Source organism: Brachyistius frenatus, unplaced genomic scaffold (genome assembly GCF_029030835.1).
Source record: "Brachyistius frenatus isolate BFR_SWC_R1_liver_20210118 unplaced genomic scaffold, ASM2903083v1 Contig_59, whole genome shotgun sequence".
In the NCBI taxonomy this organism is placed as follows: Eukaryota; Metazoa; Chordata; class Actinopteri; family Embiotocidae; genus Brachyistius; species Brachyistius frenatus.
Genome location: NW_027210658.1, coordinates 2,082,413 through 2,103,211, shown reverse-complemented (window position 1 = coordinate 2,103,211; position 20,799 = coordinate 2,082,413). Strand labels below are relative to the sequence as shown.

At 41.8% G+C, this 20,799-nt stretch overlaps 1 protein-coding gene across 1 annotated transcript in view; it reads right to left on the bottom strand.

Moving 5' to 3' along the window:
- LOC138625160 (gamma-aminobutyric acid receptor subunit rho-1-like) overlaps positions 1-19,245 on the bottom strand; it is a 31,883-nt gene extending 12,638 nt beyond the window's left edge. Inside the window, exons 1-6 of the mRNA XM_069705899.1 lie at positions 19,145-19,245; positions 14,583-14,627; positions 10,500-10,508; positions 4,654-4,757; positions 2,380-2,447; positions 512-735 (exon numbers count right to left, since the gene is read on the bottom strand). Of these exons, the coding sequence (XP_069562000.1) occupies positions 512-735; positions 2,380-2,447; positions 4,654-4,757; positions 10,500-10,508; positions 14,583-14,627; positions 19,145-19,245 (551 nt within the window). The remainder of the gene's footprint in view (positions 1-511; positions 736-2,379; positions 2,448-4,653; positions 4,758-10,499; positions 10,509-14,582; positions 14,628-19,144) is intronic.
- Positions 19,246-20,799: the final 1,554 nt, after the last annotated feature.

Here is a 20,799-nt window from a genome sequence, read left to right as displayed (position 1 = left end):
TAAAATGACGCGTGAACCTCAGAGTGAATGATAAGAGTGCAGTAAACCGTAATGGATCACTTGCTGTGTTTTGAGTTGCTAATGAGACATCGAAGCAGTCTTGTAAATGATGAATTGTGTAGATAGTTGCAGTGTAGAAGAATATTTATGGACATTTATGTGATTCGTTTCACAGTATTTTAGTTGCTGATGTGTTTATGCTGACCAAGGTTCACTTATGTTTTCTTCTACTTAGAAATACTGTAAATCATGATGATTATTAGTTGGTTTCCTCTGGAAGTGGAAGTGCTTCCTATATTTGATGAAGCAGAATAAATTCTGCAGTCAAGCGTGATTTACAACCACCCCCCTTCCCCATCCTTGACACCTACCAGGTGGGGCGGCGTGCTGATGCCAATGAGCACAGGTATCCATAGTTTACATGGTACAGGGATAATGATAAGAATCTATCCACAGGTGTTTGGAATTATAAAGGAATAATTCACAGTATCTCAGACACAGAGAGAAATACCTGAGGCTATAGAGGACTTTGCCGTCAGGGAAAACACGCAGCATGACGTTGTCCGTGGTGGTGTCATGTGTGAAGGACCTCTTGGAGTGGACGAAGAACATGTCCGGTACCCAGATCTTCTTCACCAGGCGGCCGTCGAAGGTCATGCTCTGGTTGTTGTTGCTTCTGAAGGACAGACGCTCGTCTTTCCAGTAGTGCCTCAGATATAGCGTCATTGTAAAGTCCTTAAAAATTAAGAAAAATGAATTAAAAAAAAAGCTCCTCTGATCATCCAGTCAGTCTGCTGAGTGCTGTAAAAACACCTTGACCTGTTCCCTACCTCCATCCAGTCAGTCTGCTGAGTGCTGTAAAAACACCTTGACCTGTTCCCTACCTCCCTGCCGTGAGTCTGCATTTGGGTTCACTCGCCTAAAACTGATTTTAACATGTTTTCACATTTTAAGTTTCCCCTGTGAACACATTGGTGTTTATTCTGTAAGGGTTGGTAACCTTAATAAGAGCTGTTCTGTGCAGTGTGTGGTTGCAACACTGATTGATATTCCTCAAGAATATTACAGATATTCCTGCGTGTTATTAATTGAGAGGTGACAGACATTTCTGAAAGTTTTACATAAAAAAGGTCAAGTTTGAAATTGGTCTAAAATGGCTTAAAACGTCCAGTGTTTCTTTATCCATCATCCATCAAATAAATACATGTGAAGGGTTAATAGCACCGCGACATGCAGGAAGCAGAGAAGCTGTAACCTTGTGAGTAAGTTTCATCCTTTAATCAGCACATAGGAGTGGTGGGAAGCAACAGCATGTCCAGGTCATTCACACCAGATGTTTTCTCCTCAGAGTCCTCAGAAGGTCTCAGTAGAGCTCAGTGTTGATGGTCTGACCACGGGAGGAAAACTCGTGATGCCCAAATCCATGAATGTCAGATAAAACCCAGCTGGTTGCTCCTGAATTCATGTGCCTTTTTCTTTTTTGGACAGGGACGCTCCACCTCTCGGAAGCCCGAATGTCACTCAAAACACGTCTTCATACAGAGTGCGCACAAGATAAGTTTATATTCAAAGAGACAGCTCAGCACAACGCAACAGGCTTCCTCCCCACAGCATGAAGTCCACTGCCCCTGCTTCAACTGTCAGTTAACCAACTATAACGTGGTTTGCATCCTCAAAGTTAGCATATTACCATATTGCCTTTTACTAACAATAATCCTTTGCATTCCTTGTATTACAGCTGACCTTAGTTAGCCTTGTTGTTAGCCTTGCCACCACAGCCAGTCTGACTAATCGATGACATTAGAGTCACCAAAAAGGCTTTATAGTTGGTCAGCTGACATTTGAAGCAGGTGCATTGTATTTCATGCTGAGAGGAGAAAGCCTGTTGTGCTGTGCTGTCTCTCTCTATATAAACTTATCTCATTGCCACGATTTAGTATGATGAGCCTCAATTTAGCATGTTGGGCCACAATTTATTATCTCGAAGCCACAATTTAGCACGATTTATTATCTCGTGACCAGAATTTCGTATGTTGAGCCTCGACTTAGTGCGCATGATTGAACAGTTTTTTCTCATTATGGCCTTTCCAGGCTTTGCATCTCCAGGCTCATTTCTTCATCGCTGTCAGCTTTCTGAAGCATCTCTAGGGCCTCGCTTACTAATTTGACACTAAATTTGGTCCATGAAGCAGTCGCAGCCCACTGCTCACGAAACCGGGTGTAACTCAGGGGCTGATTCTGATGAATCAACAAAAGTTAAAATACTTAATCACAAAGGTTACAGCGTCTGCATGCTCTGTGCATCATTCACACACGAGGGAGCAGTCTTTGATGTAGCCTCATATACAGTTTAAATGTTTTACCGTTTTTAATACGTACCATATCAACCTCCGAAATGGCATCCAGGCTTTCAACCTGAACATCCACTCCGACGGGGACAGCCGGACCTGAAAAACACATCACAGTTCACAAAGATGTCATCTGCAGCGGTGCAGCCATGACTGTTATTTCAATGTACAGCAGCAGACAGTAATAATACAAACGCAGTCCAGGACTGTGTGGATTATCTCTGTGTGTGGAGGTCGTGACTCCTCTTTATTCCCACTGTTTCACTTCAAACAAAGACTTCTGCTCTCTTTCACCCAAATCCACATAAAAGCAATTGTTTGCAGACTTTCCTAAAAACAAAGTCAGTGAGGTTGAGTGCACTGATACAAAATCACATTATAGTGCTGCATGGTTTTTATTCTTTATACCTTTATTTTGTCATGGATAAAGATTTTCTACTTTTGAAAAAAATGAAAAAACAACAACACGTAGCATTTTGGGAATTTTCAAAACAATATTACATAGAACTAATCCATGATCAGATGAATACCCGGATGGTGTACTCCGAACAGTCTACAAACGGACACTTTTCACCGTTAACGGTTGCCGTCAGGGCTCCGGAGCTGAAACTGAGGGACCGCTGGACTTGAGTATTTTCAAACTGCAGTGTCTGAAGAAGCTGCATCTGTTGCAGAATATGTTTAATTAGCAGCTTGTTGATGTGGGGAAGTTCAAAACTACCAGTATCTTTCCAACTTTACCAAAGTAGTTTTTCCTCTTATCAAATTTGCTGTATCGTTACCGTGCGACACTCACGTGATGCTATATATATATATGTATATATATATATATATATATATATATATTCCTAAGGCGTGTACTATGAAGCAGGTTCAACATGCCCAGGATATGTTTCCATTATCTGGCTCAACGAACGAGGTCGCACTAAACAGTCTCAAGAAGCTGGTTAACAACTCGATATTTCAACTCAGGGTTTCTTGATCCAGCAACAAGAGCGTTCACATAAAACAGGTGTTTTCAGCATCTGACCAATCACACACATGGACAAGTGTTCTGACAGCAGAGAAACATATTTCATAGACAAGGAATAAACTATCTTTTTAGAAAAATATGAAAAAGTTAAACACATATTTCCAGCTGCAGCTGCTGAATGATGGAAGGATGTGTTGGTAAAAAAAAAAAAAATCAAATAAATCACTGGCTGTTACCATAAAGTGCCCAGAAAGATCTAACTCTTAACTACTTGCGTGTTTCATTTAGTTATTCTTTGATGTGTTTTTATTCAGCTTCAGTCTTATTATTTCAGAAGTGACTGAGAAAATAAGAAATAAATATTAAAAACATAACGATGACATGGCTTGATGACATATACGCACTATTATATGTTTTTATCTGAAATCTTGAACATAACCTTCTCCGGAGCAGGTTAGCGCTGCAGCATCAGTTACCATGGTGATGTATCCCTGTAAGAAGTAAACAAGCTTCATAGTCCTATAAAGTTTAACCTGAAGTGACCTCGATGACGTAGTGCAGACCTCTGGTGTCTGTCTGGAATCTAGTTTTGCCTCAGAGGAAACTGCAGCTGTGTTTATATTTTTACAAAGTACCACATTACTGCTGGACAGAAGAACCAGAGTGTTTATTGAGTGTGTTGAACAGAGGGTATGAAAACACGTTGATTTCTCTGTAAAATAATCAAAGCTGCAGACGTGCAGGGTGATGGACTCAAATGGTATAATTATTTCCGGTGAATGTAAAATTGCCATTTTGCCAATTGCCAATTGGCATCCCAGTTGCCATTTTACATTCACCGGAAATAATTATACCATTTGAGTCCATCACCCTGCACGTCTGCAGCTTTGATTATTTTACAGAGAAATCAACGTGTTTTCATACCCTCTGTTCAACACTCTGGTTCTTCTGTCCAGCAGTAATGTGGTATGTGATTTGAGACCACACTACTAGAAGTTTCTGTAGTACACGAGTCCCAGTAGCATCTCTACTGAACATGTGTGTGTGCTGAGGGAGCCATATCATTTGGAAAATAGCCACAGATTCAGACTCATAAAAACATAAACCTACAGACTGGCAGCGTGGTAAATAACCACGGACGCATGGCTCAGACATAATCCTGTGAGTTATGTCATCTTTCCAAGCCAGCGCTAGACACTCCTCCCCCCTCTAAATTTAGATGAGGGTATAGATGTGTGCTGTGGGTTGGTGTCTGAACATCGTGCACCCTCCCATCCTTAAATAGAGACAGCTGCCTGCAGGATGGATGATTCAGAAGAGGAACGTCCTTACCGCCGAATCCTGGTCGCATTGTGAAGTCGTGGTCGTCGATTCTGAGCAGCTGCTCCGACTTGGTCACCCAGGATTTAGTGATATCTGGGCTCCTCTTGAACATGCTGATGGGAAACGACAAAGCCAGAGTTCACTTCTGAACTGGTACATAGAAAATTAAGACGATGGCAGCCACCACTAAACATGATCCTCCGATGGAAAAGACAAGCGAATGAAACGAGTCTTACAAATTTGACATGAGTGCAAAGCAACCTTCACCTTCATGCTTGTAACTTGTCAACATTTTTAAAAATTTTATCTCAGATTCTTGGTGCAAAAGTAGATCAATAAGTTCCCAGTATCTCCCCCTACATCTAGTAAAATCTAAATCTATCAATCAATTTTAAATGAGACTTCTGTAAAAGTTTTGTCAAAATTCGGCAGATGTGTTCAAAAGATTCTAGCTAGTAGGATGTACAGATAATTTCTTTTGGTTTGTTTTTTGAAGTTTGTTATGTGAAATGTAAATTTCTTGTCAAAAGCCATGCACACTTTAATTTATCATCGCTACATTTTATGCATTGACTGAGTTCTGATGGTGCAAACCAAGTTTTGTGGCAAATGGTGAAGTCGATAACAAGATGCACTGATTGACCTCCTTCCAAACACAGTCTGAACATATCTACCAAGATTGATGATGACTGGACTAAACCATTAACGAGTTAGAGCCACATTTGCGCGAAGCCCCCCCCCTTCCAAATCTTATTGGTCAATATCTCAAAACCCCATAAGATATCAACATACTTTAAAATTTGGTACAAAACGATGGGATGAGATGTCAAAAATGTGTTTCAAATGGTAAAAATTCCATCATGGTGGACTTCTTTGGTCTGAGAGGTTGTTTTGTGGAGCACAGTGATCTGAAACTGGGAGTCAAACGTCACATTAATCTGACTTGAAGACGAAGAAACGTGGCTTTTCAAAAATGTCATTTTTAGGCCCAAATCATAGCACAAAAATCTAGCTTTCTGTGGAAGGTAGTGAACATAATTTCCAGTAATTACGCCAAGTTTCATGTTTCCAGCTCATTTCGTCTCACAGCAGTTTGAGCTGCATCAGAGGACAACAGGACCAGAGAGATTACAGCGACTCGAGCAACGTTGCTTGAATGAGGACAAAAACACGAAGCCCTCTTCTCGTGACACGAGCAACACTGCTCGAACTCCTAATCACCGAATGAGGAATGAAACAGCGTTGCCCAGGCAACGTGACAGGCCCGTGCTGATGGAAACAACAGTGAATGAGTAATTCACTGTTCATCCGACAACACTTTTATTAAAAGAGCATCCGTGACATCACGAGTAGTATTCAGTAATAAGATCAGTTTATCAATTATTTTAATTAAATTCATAATCAATATCACAAAAATATCTGTAATGTAATTCTTTCAGCAACAATAACCGTGTTGTGAAAATCTGATATTGTGACACAGCTGAAGTCACCCCCATCCTGCAGGCTGCCACATGTTCAATCAGCACTGATGAACAGGAGTGCACGAGTGCATCGTGCACATAGCTCGACACCTTCCAGTTCTCGCACAGCAGATTATACAGTTATACATGGGCCTGGGTTCACTGTGTGTTTGTTGACTTGTGGTACCGACCGATGCTTATTGCTGATCATGAATTAAAGCAGGGTGAAATGATAAACTAAGACAAAGTAAATGGTAAACATCAGCACGGCAGCTTTGTCAGTGTGAGCACCACAGAGCTGATTAGACTCTTCTGGTTTCCCAAAAACTGTCTTTATTCATTTCAGAATTTCAGCAGAACTAAAGCTCAGGTTCAGTCGCTGCAGGTTCATATTGCCAAGTCACTTGTTCTGTTCTGCACCTATTGAGTGGTTAACCAATAAAACCTTAAACCACGTGTTGTACACCTGGTGGTGTTTCAGTAGTTTAATTTGGATCATTGAAGCTTGTTGTCATCTTATTGAGTTTATGCAACGCCGGCAAATAATCTTATGAATTTCCTAATTCTAAAGGATAAGAATGGATTATATTGAGCTTAGTAAAATACACTGACACGGCCTGTCCTTGTCTCCGGATACTGACGACTATCATGTGATTAAAATGTTTTAATCTCCACTATTAGATTCTTCTGTCTCGCCTGTGTTATCGCTCTAATTGGAGGACATCATACCTTCCAATCCGGCGATTGGATCCTTCAGCTGGAGATATTTCTTGTTTCCATCTGAAAGGGAAGAAATATTTTGTGATTTTAAATGAGCATCATGCAATGTTGGATGTCAGCACCGAAGCCACCGGATCAACTGGGTAAATGTTGGAAGAATTGTTCAAGTGAGAGAAAAAAAACTATATTTTTAAAGATTTTGTGTCTGTGGCATGATGGTATTATTCACTTTTTAAATTTTTTTTGTAACATAAACAGCTAAAAAACAACCATGTATTCCCAATACGAAAACAAATATTAAATACAGTTTTTATTCATAAATCTAACATTGTCGTGAGTACTCGAATAAGGCAGGACAGGAGTGTCTGCTTTAAATTCAGCCGGCCTCACCATTACAATTTAAATTTTTATAACCAAAAACAAGAAGTCTCATTAAAATGGCTGCTAATCTCTCCCTCCAGTGATCAACCTCGAGCAGCTAACTGCATGACAGTGGAGTGCAGGGTGAAGCGTCCTTTCAAGACGTTGGACGTCAGCACTATTAGCCAGGCTGCAATGAAACGTGCATATTCATGGTCCCCAGAGGATGAAGTCTGGTGTTCTGCTTTCACTCCTGATGGATAAGTTTGTATTTAATAGCAACCTATAGTGACAACATCACACAAAATATCAGATGTGCACATAAGATAATAATATTCAAACGGCTGACTGTACTGTAGGAGGAAGAGGATGGATAGGAGACACTTAAGGGAAAAATAAAATGTCTTTTTATCTTTATCACATGGCCAAAGTGTGATTCCAGCAAAAATTTACATTTTTACTTCCGCCTAATAAAAACAGTAAAAAAGAGAGTAAAGTAAAAAGGAGTTCTTAAAATATCGTGATCACACGGACGGACGTGATGCCTCCGACTGCAGCTGTTAGGAATAACACTGATGTTATTGAATCGATTCTTAAATGTCCATTTCAGTGTTGGCAGCACTAGTTTTAACCCTTTGAAACTGGCACCAGCTGTGTTTTCCTAACAGATCCAGTCTGGTTCTGGTCCGAGGTCCTCCAGGGTTGCAGGGGTCGATGGTCCCGTGACCGGCCCTCAGCAGATCCCTCTCAGGAGGCAGGTTAAAGTATTAATAATAATCCAGGGTCTAACATTATATTTAGATTTACCCTTGTCCTGCCATGGCAGATGTTGGAGAACAGAATATTACTGGAGACGACTCTTTACAAGCAGATGGCTCGACCACTAACAGCGCTTTTACCTTATTTAACTCATCCGCGGAGATTACGCTAAAACTGAGAAATCATTAAAAGCTTGTAAACGAGGATTGAAGAGGTGAAAGAGCAAATGAGCTGTCAGAGCAACATCGGGTTGGATTCAGGGCGTTTGAAACTGAAATCAACGTAAAAATACTGAATTGATTTCACTGCCGCGTGCCAGGATACAGTATGTTGAACTGGACAGGACAGAACATACAACATACACTGGGTGTCAGTCAAACGCTGGCCAGCCCAAACAAAATGAACTAAACCTGTCTGTTGCTTCTCGTAAACATCTGAAGTTGTAGAAAATAATGTGTATTTCAGATGTTTTTTTTTTTTTTATCAGTTCTCTCAAACCAGGATTTAAAACATCTCGATATTCATGTATTGATGTGATGTGCACGGAGCAGAAAAACGTAGAACTCTAATGAGTAATCAGTTCCTGATTTTTGTTTGGAGCAGTGGACCGGGTGCATCTGCCATCTTTTTACGCACCTGAAAGTTGAGCATTTCCAGAGTTTGACACCAAAATTCAATGTTTCTCTGCTCACGGCCACTGCTCACTAAAATGGGTGTAACTCAGGAACTGATGATGATCAAGTGACAAAACTTTAACCAGTTACTCATCAGGGTTATAACTTCGTCCTGCTCCGTGCACGCCACGCTGCTGTGCTCCGTTTACGTGCACGAGCAGCAGTCCAGGAACTTATTGATCTACCTTCTCGTACTTTGTCCTTATTTAAAAAAAATCTAATCAAAGCCAGACTGATGATAATGTCTTGAAGGTGTAGTGTTCTTTTCCATTTTACTTTTCTGACAAAAACACTCAAATATTTATCAGCGAGAGAAATTTTGTTTCCAGTGTCACTGATCACATGAACCTGCATGACAACATGTTGAAAATAATCATCGTCTGTCAGTGAAGCATGAACCATTCAGGTCAACTAATCTGTGTCTAATCTTCTGAGTGTCTGTCAGAAGACTTCGAACTGAACGTTAAAACAATGCAAAGATGTTTTACATTACGGGTCGACTGAAACTGGTATTTAATTTCTGCTAAATGTTTACAAAGCCACAACAATACAAATACTCTGGAAGCCCATTAACACACTCAGATTACAGGTTATGTAATTAGAGTAAGTGATTGTCGACCAGGCACATGTTATATTTTGTTGCTGTCAGCTAAAAAGAGAGCTTTGATTACAAAGCAGGTAGCTCTGTTCAGAAAACACACAGGAAGCAAGTGTGCAGGGGTCGGAGCATTATTAAAGGAATAAAATGTCTGTTGATCATATCTATTTTTACATTATATTACATTTCATTTAGCTGACGCTTTTATCCAAAGCGACTTACAATAAGTGCATTTCAACCATAAGGGTACAAACCCAGAACAACAGGAATCAAGAAAATACAATTTCTTCAGTAAGTGCCATTTTAAGTGCTACTAAAGTTCTACTGTTCAAGGTAAAGTCTGAAGAGGTGTGTTTTTAGTTTGCTGCGGAAGATGTACAGAGTTTCCGCTGTCCTGATGTTGGTGGGGAGCTCATTCTACCATTTAGGAGCCAGGACAGCAAACAGTCGTAATTTTGTAGAGTATTTAGCTTGCAGCGAGGGAGCAACAAGCTGATTGGTAGAAGCAGAGCGGAGGGAGCGGGCTGGGATGTAGGGTTTGACCATGTCCTGGATGTAGACTGGACCCGATCTGTTCGCAGCACGGTATGCAAGTACCAATGTTTTGAAACGGATGTGGGCAGCTACTGGTAACCAGTGAAGGGAGCGGAGGAGCGGAGTAGTGTGAGTGAATTTTGGGAGGTTAAAGACCAGTTGAGCTGCTGCATTCTGGATGAGCTGCAGAGGTCGGATGGTACTAACAGGTAGACCTGCCAGGAGGTAGCTACAGTAGTCCAGACGTGAGATGACCAGAGCCTGGACCAGAACCTGCACCTCCTTCTGAGTGAGAAGAGGGCCTATTCTCCTGATGTTGTGCAGCATGTATCTACAGGAACGTGTTGTTGCAGTGATGTTGGCAGTAAGAGAGAGTTGACTGTCAAGTGTCTCCGAGGTTCTTAGCAGTCAGGGTCGGGGATAACAGAGTTGGTGAAGGTAGTCGTCAGGTCGAGGGTGGGAGAGTCTTTCCCTGGAAGGAAGAGCAGTTCGGTCTTGTCGAGGTTGATTTTCAGGTGGTGTGAGGACATCCACTGAGAGATGTCAGTCAGACAGGTAGAGATTCATGCTGCTACCTGTGTTTCAGATCGGGGAAAAGAGAGGATTAGTTGGGTGTCATCAGCATAGCTGTGGTAGGAAAAGCCATGCGAGTGAATGACAGAGCCGAGAGAGTTGGTGTACAGAGAGAAGAGGAGGGGACCCAGGACGGAGCCTTGAGGGACACCAGTAGTGAGAGGACAAGGTTCAGACACAGATCCTCTCCAAGTTACCCGGTAGGTGCGGTCGTTGAGGTAAGATGAGAACAGGGAGAGAGCAGAGCCTGAGACACCGAGGTCCTGAAGGGAAGAAATAAGGATCTGGTGGTTCACTGTGTCAAATGCAGCAGAAAGGTCAAGAAGGATCAGGACAGAGGAGAGAGAGGCTGCTCTAGCAGTGTGAAGTTGCTCAGAGACAGCAAGGAGGGCAGTCTCTGTTGAGTGGCCTGCCTTGAAACCAGACTGGTGAGGGTCAAGAAGGTTATTATGGTGGAGATAGGAGGAGAGTTGATTGAAGATAGCTCGTTTGAGAGTTTTGGAAAGAAAGGGAAGAAGAGAGACGGGTCTGTAGTTTACTTCAGCCGGGTTAGGGGGGGGGGGTTCAGGAGAGGGTTCATTCTTGCCTCCTTCAGAGAGTTCGGGAAACAGCCAGTTGACAGAGAAGTGTTGATGAGATGGGAGAGAAAAGGAAGAAGGTCAGGAGCAATAGACTGGAGAATGTGAGATGGGATGGCGTCAAGGGGGCAGGTGGTTGGGCGGGCGGAGGTTACCAAAGTAAGAACTTGATTGGGAGACAGGGGAGTGAAAGAGGAAAGCGAAGGGGATGAAGATGAAGATGGTAGACATGTAGTTATAGAAGCTGGGTTTGAAAATGAGGAGCTTATGTCATCTATATTTTCAGTAAAGTAGTTGACAAAGTGGCTTGGTAGAAGGATGGAGGGAGGAGGGGGGAGGGGAAACGAAGATGGAGAATAGCTTTTTGGGGTTGGAAAAAGAGGATTGAATTCTGGTTAGGTAAAAGGAGCTTTTGGCTGCAGAGATAGAGGCAAAGAAAGAGGAGAGGAGAGATTGATAAGTGAGCAGGTCGTCAGGGTGGTTAGATTTTCTCCATTTCCTTTCTGCCGCTCTCATAGTGGCTCTCGGCACACACCGAGTCAGACAACCACGGAGCTGGGGAAGACTTGCGGGCCTGTCGTAATGTAAGAGGACAGAGAATCAAGAGAGGAAGACAGAGTAGAAAGGAGAGTGTCTGTGGCAGAGTTAGGATGCATGAGTGAGAAAGAGTCAGTTGAAGGGAGGGCAGATAAAACAGAGCAGGCCAGAGAGGAGGGAGAGAGGGAGCGAATGTTGCGACTGACAGATACAGAGTCTGTTGATGTGGGAGGGTTGTCAGTTTGAGAGAGTGGGAGAGTGTAAGAGATAAAGAAGTGGAGTTACAGTGAGGTTAGATGTGGAGCAGTTTCTGGTGAAAATATAGTCCAGGTGGTTACCAGCTTTGTGAGTAGGAGGGGAAGGACTGAGTGAGAGAGCAAAGGAAGACAGTAAGAGCAAAAGGTCGGATGACTTCTCAGTCTGGATGTTAAAGTCACCCAGAAGGCCATTTTCTGGGAAGTTTGACAGGAGGACGTCTAATTCGTTTAAGAAATCTCCCAAAGGACCTGGAGGACGGTAGAGAACAACAATGTTTAATTGTACCGGATGAGTAACTGTCACAGCATGAAACTCAAAAGACAGTGAGGTAGGAAGTGGAAGTGAGTAAAGAGAAAACCGCCATTTGGGGGAGATGAGTAAACCTGTACCACCACCCCTACCAGTGGGTCTGGGGGTGTGGCTGAAGGAGAAGGCAGAGGAGAGAGCAGCAGGGGAGGATGTGCTGTCCGGTGTGATACAGGTCTCAGTGAGAGCAAGGAAGTCAAGCAATTGCTGGATAGCAAAGCCGGAGATGAAGTCTGTCTTGCGGGCAGCTGACTGGCAGTTCCAGAGTCCTCCTGTGACGAGGTGTTGGGTATGAGTGGAACGGGTGGGATAGATAACAGAGGAAAGGTGACGGTATTGGTGTGAACGAGTGTGAGGCCTATAGTATCTACGAGTAGATATACGCACAGGTATGGAAAGTACACACATTCTCAGATGGCAGTAGTACTACTCAGCTATACTCAGCCTCCCCCCTGTGACTCCAACGAAAGACTCCTCAGTCTTTATCCTCCGAGTCTTCATACGACGAGTCCTCGCTGATGCTGAAGCTGACGCTTCAAACACTTCCTGGTTTTATAACAGGGTTGACTACAGCTGGTCAGACCACACCCCTTGACCACACCGGGTGTTACAAATGGGCGGCAATCGAAACTCACCACTGATTACTAAAAAAAGAAAACTTTCACAACAGTCCCGAGATGTTGTCCCTACTTCTTTTGGAGAGAGTCTTTTTACCTCAAACTGGTGGAAAGTCAAATACAACTTAGGCCTTTGTAGAATTGGAAATAAAAAGACCAACAGTTTAACTCTAAATTTGTTCTCAAAGACTCACAGTTACTTGAGTGAAAACAAGAACCCAATCACAAACAATTCCAGCTACCAAAAAACAGGCAAGCTTTAGCAGTCAAGATAGAGTAAAACAGCAGATGCAATAGTAAACTTTAGCAGAGAAGCGTATTTAAAGATTCTACTTTGCCTTAGTTCAAGTGATCCGGCTGTATGCAGTCCTCCAAAAGTCAAAAATGCATAAACAATTTCACAATATATGAGAACAGGAATATGTGTTATTTCATTAGAATTTCAGCAATCTTCCACTCAAGTTTATCAATTAATCCAAGACCTAAACTTAGTTATAATTAATTTGAGAGTCTGACTCTTTGTCTCTCACACCCAAACTGGAAAGCACAGAAACCGATTCTATTTGTTGTTGTTTATCGCCCACCTGGTCCTTATTCAGAGTTTCTAACTGAATTCTCTGACTTTTTATCAGATTTAGTGCTGAGTTCAAATAAAGTGATGATAGTGGGAGACTTTAACATTCATGTTGACGTGGACAACGACAGCCTCAGTTCTACTTTTAGCTTATTATTAGATTTTATAGGCTTTTCTCAGAATGTAAATAAACCCCGTCACTGTGGTAACCACACCCTCCATCTGGTTCTGTCATATAGCATGGAAACTGAAAATGTAATTGTATTTCCTCAAAACCCTGTTTTGTCGGACCACTTCTTATTAACATTTGAAGTTACAATAATGGACTACACAGCATGTGGGAATAAATCCCACTACAGTAGATGTCTGTCAGATAATGCCATGGCCAAGTTTAAGGAAGCTGTTACATGCTTATCCTCTTCGATGCTGTGTATTAAAGCAGTGGAAAGCATCTACTTTGATCTTAGTCCCACATAAGTGGATCATCTGGTAGAAAACACTGCAGTATCTCTGCACAACTCTAGATGATGTCGCCCCTCTGAAGAAGAGAGTAATGAACCAGAGGAAGTTGTCTCCGTGGTACAACTCAGAACTACGCTCTGCTAGGCAGCGACTAGAAAGCTGGAAAGGAAATGGAGTTCCACTAATTTAGAAGAATTTCACCTGGCCTGGAAGGATAGCCTAATATTATATAAGAAAGCTCTTCGTAAGGCCAGGACTTTATATTATTCATCATTAATAGAGGACAACAAGAACAACCCCAGGTTTTTTTTCAGCACTGTAGCAGGCTGACAAAGAGTCACAGTTCTGTTGAGCCCTCTATTCCTTCAGCTCTCAGCAGTAATGACTTCATCAACTTCTTTACCAATAAAATTCTCACTGTTAGGGAGAGAATCGGGCCGACCCTTCCTGCCACCATCACTGATGTGATGTTAAGCACAGCAGCCCTGAAAGCAACTGTAGGACCAGATGTAAACTTGGAAAATTTCTCTCCTGTTGAGCTCTCTGAGTTAACTAGAATTATTTCTTCATCTGGATCCTCTAGCTGTCTGTTAGATCCCATCCCAACTAAACTTTTTAAGGAAGTCTTCCCTTTAATTAATACTTCCATATTAGATAAGATCAACCTATCTATTGTAGCCGGCTATGTACCGCAGGCTTTTAAAGTGGCTGTAATTAAACCTTTACTTAAAAAGCCGACTCTTGATCAGCTGTTTTAGAAAACTACAGACCAATTTACAACCTGACGTTTATTTCTAAAATCCTTGAAAAGGTTATTGCAAATCAACTTTTTGATCATTTACAAAAGAATGATCTGTTTGAGGATTTTCAGTCAGGCTTTAGAGTTCATCATAGCACAGAAACAGCTCTGGTGAAAGTTACTAATGACCTTTTGTTAGCCTCAGATAATGGACTCGTCTCTGTACTTGTTCTTCTGGACCTCAGCGCTGCTTTTGATACGATTGATCATACGATCATATTACAGAGATTAGAAGACGTTACGAGGATTAAAGGAACTGCATTAGACTGGTTCAAATCCTACTTATCAGATAGATTCCAGTTTGTCCATGTCAACAATGAGTCTTCCAGACAAACAAGAGTTAGTTATGGAGTTCCACAAGGCTCAGTGTTAGGCCCAATACTTTTTACTTTGTACATGCTTCCATTAGGAGATGTCATCAGGAAGCACTGCATCAACTTCCATTGTTATGCAGATGACACGCAGCTATATCTTTCTATAAAACCAGATGAAACTAATCAGTTAGTAAAACTAACTTCTGCAGCAAGAGTACTGACGGGATTTAGCAAGAGAGATCATATTTCTCCAGTTTTAGCTTCTCTTCACTGGCTTCCTGTGAAATCAAGAATATAATTTAAAATTCTCTTGATGACTTACAAAGTTCTACGTGTGTCAGGAGTTCAGTTTTGTCCTCCATTTTGCCCCCGATCACCTCTCCTCCTGTGTCCCCTGTCTTTGCCTGTGGCCACGCCCCTCACCAGTCCCAGCAGATGCAGCCACTCATCCCTGATCGCCACCTGCAGGTGTGCTGCATCTCCCTGATCACCTCCCCAGACTATATATAACCTGCCCCTGCACAACTCTGGTTGTCGGTTCATTGTGTTTTTGTTAGCCACCCGTCCGTCTTCCGTCTGCTCCCCGTCAGCTCTCTGTCAGTCCCTGTCAGTCCTGTTCCTGTTCCTCCGGCCTCTGTGTCTCCTGCGGATATCCCGGTCAAAATCACTAGTCGGTGGAGTTGCCCTCCTGGCTAGGAGGATTGTTGACGCCGTCCCTTCTGCTGGTCTGCCAGCTGCCCTGTTACCCGTGTCCCCCTGGAGCTGTCGGTGGTTGAGTTGCCCTCCCGACTGGACGTAAAGTGGACACGCTCGGTGCCACCCTTTTGGTTTGTAGTTTTTGTTTGTTTATTTTTTGGACAATGAAGACAGTATTTTTGGAACTGATACCTCGAGTCTGTGTGCTTGCATTTGGGTCCTGGAAAAATACACCCACCTCATAACAACGTGACCAGGCTCCATCATATCTTAGAGATCTTATAGAACCATATAATCCTAGCAGAGCACTTCGCTCTCAGTATGCTGGTCTACTTGTGGTTCCGAGAGTTTCCAGAAGTAGAATGGGAGGCGGGGCTTCAGTTTTCAGGCTCCTCCCCTGTGGAACCAGCTCCCAGCTTGTGTTCAAGGGGCAGAAACCCTCTCTAGCTTTAAGATTAGACTCAAAACGTTCCTTTTTGATAAAGCTTATAGTTAGGGCTGGCTCAGGTAGACCTGAACCATCCTTTAGTTATGCTGTTATAGGCCGAGGTTGCTGGGGGACCTTGTTACATACTGAGCTTCTTTTCTTTCCTCCTACTCTTTAACTGACTCATACCTCACCATCTTTTTCTCTCCCATAGTTTTTGCTTATTATCTGTTGTCTCCATTCAGTTCCCGCGCTCGCGTAGTTTCTCTTCTTTTGCAGATGTCCCGTCATGGACCTGCATGTCTCTGCTTTGCGCTTGTCGTCTCCACCAACAGTTCTTCTCTTGTATCTCTATGCTGTCCTTTTCTCTCTATGCTCTCCTCTCACACCAACCGGTCGAGGCAGATGCTCCGCCCACCTCTGATCCTGGTTCTGTTGGAAGTATCTTCCTGTTAAGAGGGAGTTTTTTTCCCCTCTGTTGGAGGTTTTTCTCCCTTAAAGAGGAGGTTTTTCCCTCCTGGCTTATGTGGGAATTGTTGAATTGTTGGGTTTCTCTGTATAACATTGTAAAGTCTTGCTGTAAGGAATTTAATGTGTTCAGTGCCATGAAATAACCTATGTTGTGATTTGGCGCGAAATAAATTAAATTAAATTGAATTGATTTGATTTGAATTTAATTTATTAATTTAAATGAAAAGGACCTCGAAATGTAGTTGAAGCACCTTTTCTATTATCAGACCTCCTCCATATATCCTTTACAACATTTTCAGTTTTAAGTAAGTAATAAATTGTCTGATGTTTTGTTTTTTTCACCTGAAAACTAACTTAAGATTTGAATATTCTAAAACTGACATCCACAAAAATTCATTTAAAAACGTGAACTGAAGGACTCCCTTTTTCCATCTGGTATGAACATGCGATAAATACGGGGATAAGTCATCTCTGGAATGATGTCTGATCGATAACTCTGCATTTACACCTGTTAATAAGTAAGTTCTTATTATGTTGATGTCAGTGTGCAGATGGTTTCAGGGGGCTCACTGGTCCACAAACATCCATTGCCTTCCCTCCATGGAGGACCTTGTCCCAGATGAAGGACGATCCTGCTGTATGAGATTTATTTTTTCCAGCGCCAAGCTAACGTGACTGCTGCTGCTAATCAATTCTGTCTGGATTACTAGCGTGAGATGAAGTTGTCATGTTTTTCCTGCAGATTGTGGCCACACTGTTCTGACCATGTCACCACCTGATGTATTGACTGATGGAATCGAGTGGACATCTCCATCTGAAATAATTCCCCTTATCCAGATATGTAATCCAGATACAGATCACATATTAATGAATTCAAGATTTATTCCAAATCCTTTCTCAGTTTTTCACACTTTCACACCCCCCTTGTGTATTAAAACCAACCATCAACCAACATCGTCGTCACCCATTGGCTTGTGAACATTATGAAGCCTCCAGTTCAGATTCTGTCCGTCACCATCTTGCTAGTTCGGAGCAGTTTGGAGCAGGAAGTGACCATATTTGGATGAGCTGGGGGAGGAGCCAGCGGTGGATCTGACCGATCTGATTGGAAACCTGACGATACTACGTCCCGCCCACCGATAGCTGTAACCTGACTGCACCAAAGATCTGTCAATCAAACAGACACGCCCCCAAAAACAGGTCTTTTTTAAACTTATTTTCTAATGAATGAGGGATTATTTTCAGATGGACCTCCAGAAAACTAATAAGAAGGAGTGACTTTAGCTAACAACACCGAGATAACTGATGGACACATTTTATTCACTTTGTATTTGATGAGAGAAGTTGAATGGAAGTCTATGGAGCTGGAAGCTTTTTGGAGCCGATCTCTAGTGGCACTCGGTGGTATTGCAGTTTAAGGCACTTCTGCATCGGCCTAATTTTTCAGACCCGGAAACGATGAACACTTTTGTATTCAGTCTGTGACCACACCACAATAGTCTCTTTTCCCCCTTCAACTCTGCACATACATCAATCTGCATAGTGAAGTTTAACCAATCCACGAACAATGCCAAAATTACTTTACTCAAATGGAGAAGGATTATAATAATTAGAATGAGCATATGCATAATTTTAACAACATATATTAAAAAGTTGAATATATGGCTACATTTAAAACCTAACAAAACTGGAGCCACAGTTAAATTTGCCCTCAGAGCCTTCTCTTCTGCATGTCTAAAACTCCTGTTGAAAATATCTGTATATCTGTCTTTCATAACAAATATCAATATTTCAGCTGTTATTATTTGTAAAAAGTCGCTTTACGAGGCCACTATCAAACTGATGCAATCCCGAAATCTGAATAAATAAGATTACATCATCACAACAGAAGCCTGAGTAATAAAACATGGAAAATCCCTTTGCTTTCAAATTCCAACCAAATGCAAGTGACAAGTGCTAATTTCATAAATGAGCTCTGAAGACTGATCAGAAGTCAGATTTAATATGAGAAAATCCCACAAAGGCAGTAAAGAGGGAGAACTATTGGAAAAATGACAAAAAGACCTTTATACTGCATCTGGTGATTTCCAACAGCAAATAAATTGTTTGGATTAAGATGATTTTGTCAAACCACCATTTTTAAAATCAAGAACAATATTTCAAACTTAAGTGAAAACATGCTTGAAGTTCAGGATGTAAAAAGGACATTTATAGAGACTCTTAAATGATCAATGAAAAGACAAATGAGAACTGAATGAAAGTGTTGTTGCAGTGAAGGCAGGCTGCAGAATGAACCATGTACATCTTATTATAGACCTGCAACACCATCCTTCACTGTGATGGAGCAGCAATAACAGGCATGTTGTAGATACATCAGAATCAAGCAGAACTACAGCAGGACATCTGAACCAACAACAAAACAAAATGGAATAACCACGTGAATCCTCATGAAAAGTTTAAACATTTATACAAATATATATATTTGAATTTATGACTACTGGAGAAACACAACCTGCTAGTAATGAGTTCATTATTGATGAAGCCTTATTAAAAGTGGATCTTGAGTTGAGATTGTTTTGTGAAGTGCAGTTTCCAAAGTCAAAAATACAAAGTGAAGATCAGATTTGATCTTTTTCTGACTCTTGTTTAAGAACATTGGAGTGAAAATTCTCGCATACATTAAATTATATAGCTCAAACCCAATCAAAGTGGGAATTTTTGACACGATTTATCATTCGTGCCGGTTGGAGGTGCGCCCAGCCTCTTTGTGGTTCCGGACTGACCTGTGTCTGTAGGGCTGCAGAGTTTGTCCCTCCGGACGCTTTTGTCCGGACACACCGACCGTCCACAGCAGCAGACTGAGCAGCATCACGTCCGTGTGCATAGTGTCCACGGTACCTCTCCACGAGCATCAGACCTGCCAGCCGCTCCAGATGCTCTCTGCGTGCAGGACGTACATTCCGCTGCTGCCTCGCGCTGTAAACATAGTGAGAATCTATACATGGATGCCACCGTATTTAATCTCACAGAGGAGGGGGAAGCAATTCCGCGTAAACCTACAAATCCTGCGTGTCAGATGGCTAGGATTTTCTCTACGGGAGCTCGGTGGAGTCTGAGCCTGGTTGGATGAGTCCCCCTCCTCCACAAGGCCAGGTGAGAGCTGAGCAGGTGTCCGGGACACAGGACCTGATCTCCATGCTCCATTTCTAATGTCTGAAATAGTGAATATTCACAAGTGGATGAAGAAAAACAACAACTGGTTTTTGTTTTAGTTCCTTCCAGGTGTACGTATATGATGGGTACCAATATGTATTGGATATTACGTAACAGAGTGTTAATCCAGTACAGTATGAACTGAGTGATGGACTAAAAACAGGCGTGTCACTGAGGTTAGATTCCATCAGCTTCATATACCACCAGTCTGTCTTCTGTCTTTGTTCAGCAGTGAGGTGGAACTCACTCTGAGGATGATGCTGTGTTAATAAACTGTGAAACTGTCTTTATTACTTGATGTTAACTCTGGATGTTCCCCCACAACATACCTCAGTTACATTTTTGTCTTAATAACAGTAAAGCCTGCAGTCAATGGTGTTTTATTATCACCTTCTATGTAATCATTTAAAGTATGATACAATAGTAACAGAAGCCATGACGTGTTTGTTAATAAAATATCAACCCTGCTGCATGTGTCACTGACAGTTCTGTGGAAACAAATCTGACTGGAAAAATTGAAGAAAAAAGCTGGTAAAAAATTATAGAAAAGAAAATTATAAAAATACTTATAATAAATCAGAATTATTAGATACTAAGCCAATTAAATTATTTAAAATTTTAAGTAACAATTGAGATAAGTTCCTTTTTTGTAATTTTTTCACCATCTCTTTCGTCATGTCTAACATTTAATCTATTGGTTTGTTTTTTTTAGATAGAAACACATTATCGTCTGACAACAGTTTAACAGGCCTGTAAACATCGAGTCATAACTTTCAGTTTATAACTGTTATTCATGGCTGGTCTCAATCACAGTCTGGACATAAAAGAGTTCATAGCTTCCAGGTCTGAAAAATGGTTCCGACGCAGAAGTGCCTTAAACTGCAATACCACCGATTGCCACTAGAGGTCGCCTCCAAAAAGCCTCCGGCTCCATAGACTCCCATTCAACTTCTCTCATCAAATCCAAAGTGAATAAAATATGTCCATCAGTTATCTCGGTGTTGTTAGCTAAAGTCACTCCTTCTTATTAGTTTCCTGGAGGTCCATCTGAAAATAATCCCTCATTCATTAGAGAAGAAGATTCAAAAAGAGCTGTTTTTGGGGGTTTGTCTCTTTGATTGACAGGCCTGTGGTGCAGTCAGGTTACAGCTATCGGTGGGCGGGACGTAGTATCGTCAGGTTTTCAATCAGATCAGTCAGATCCACCGCTGGCTCCTCCCCCAGC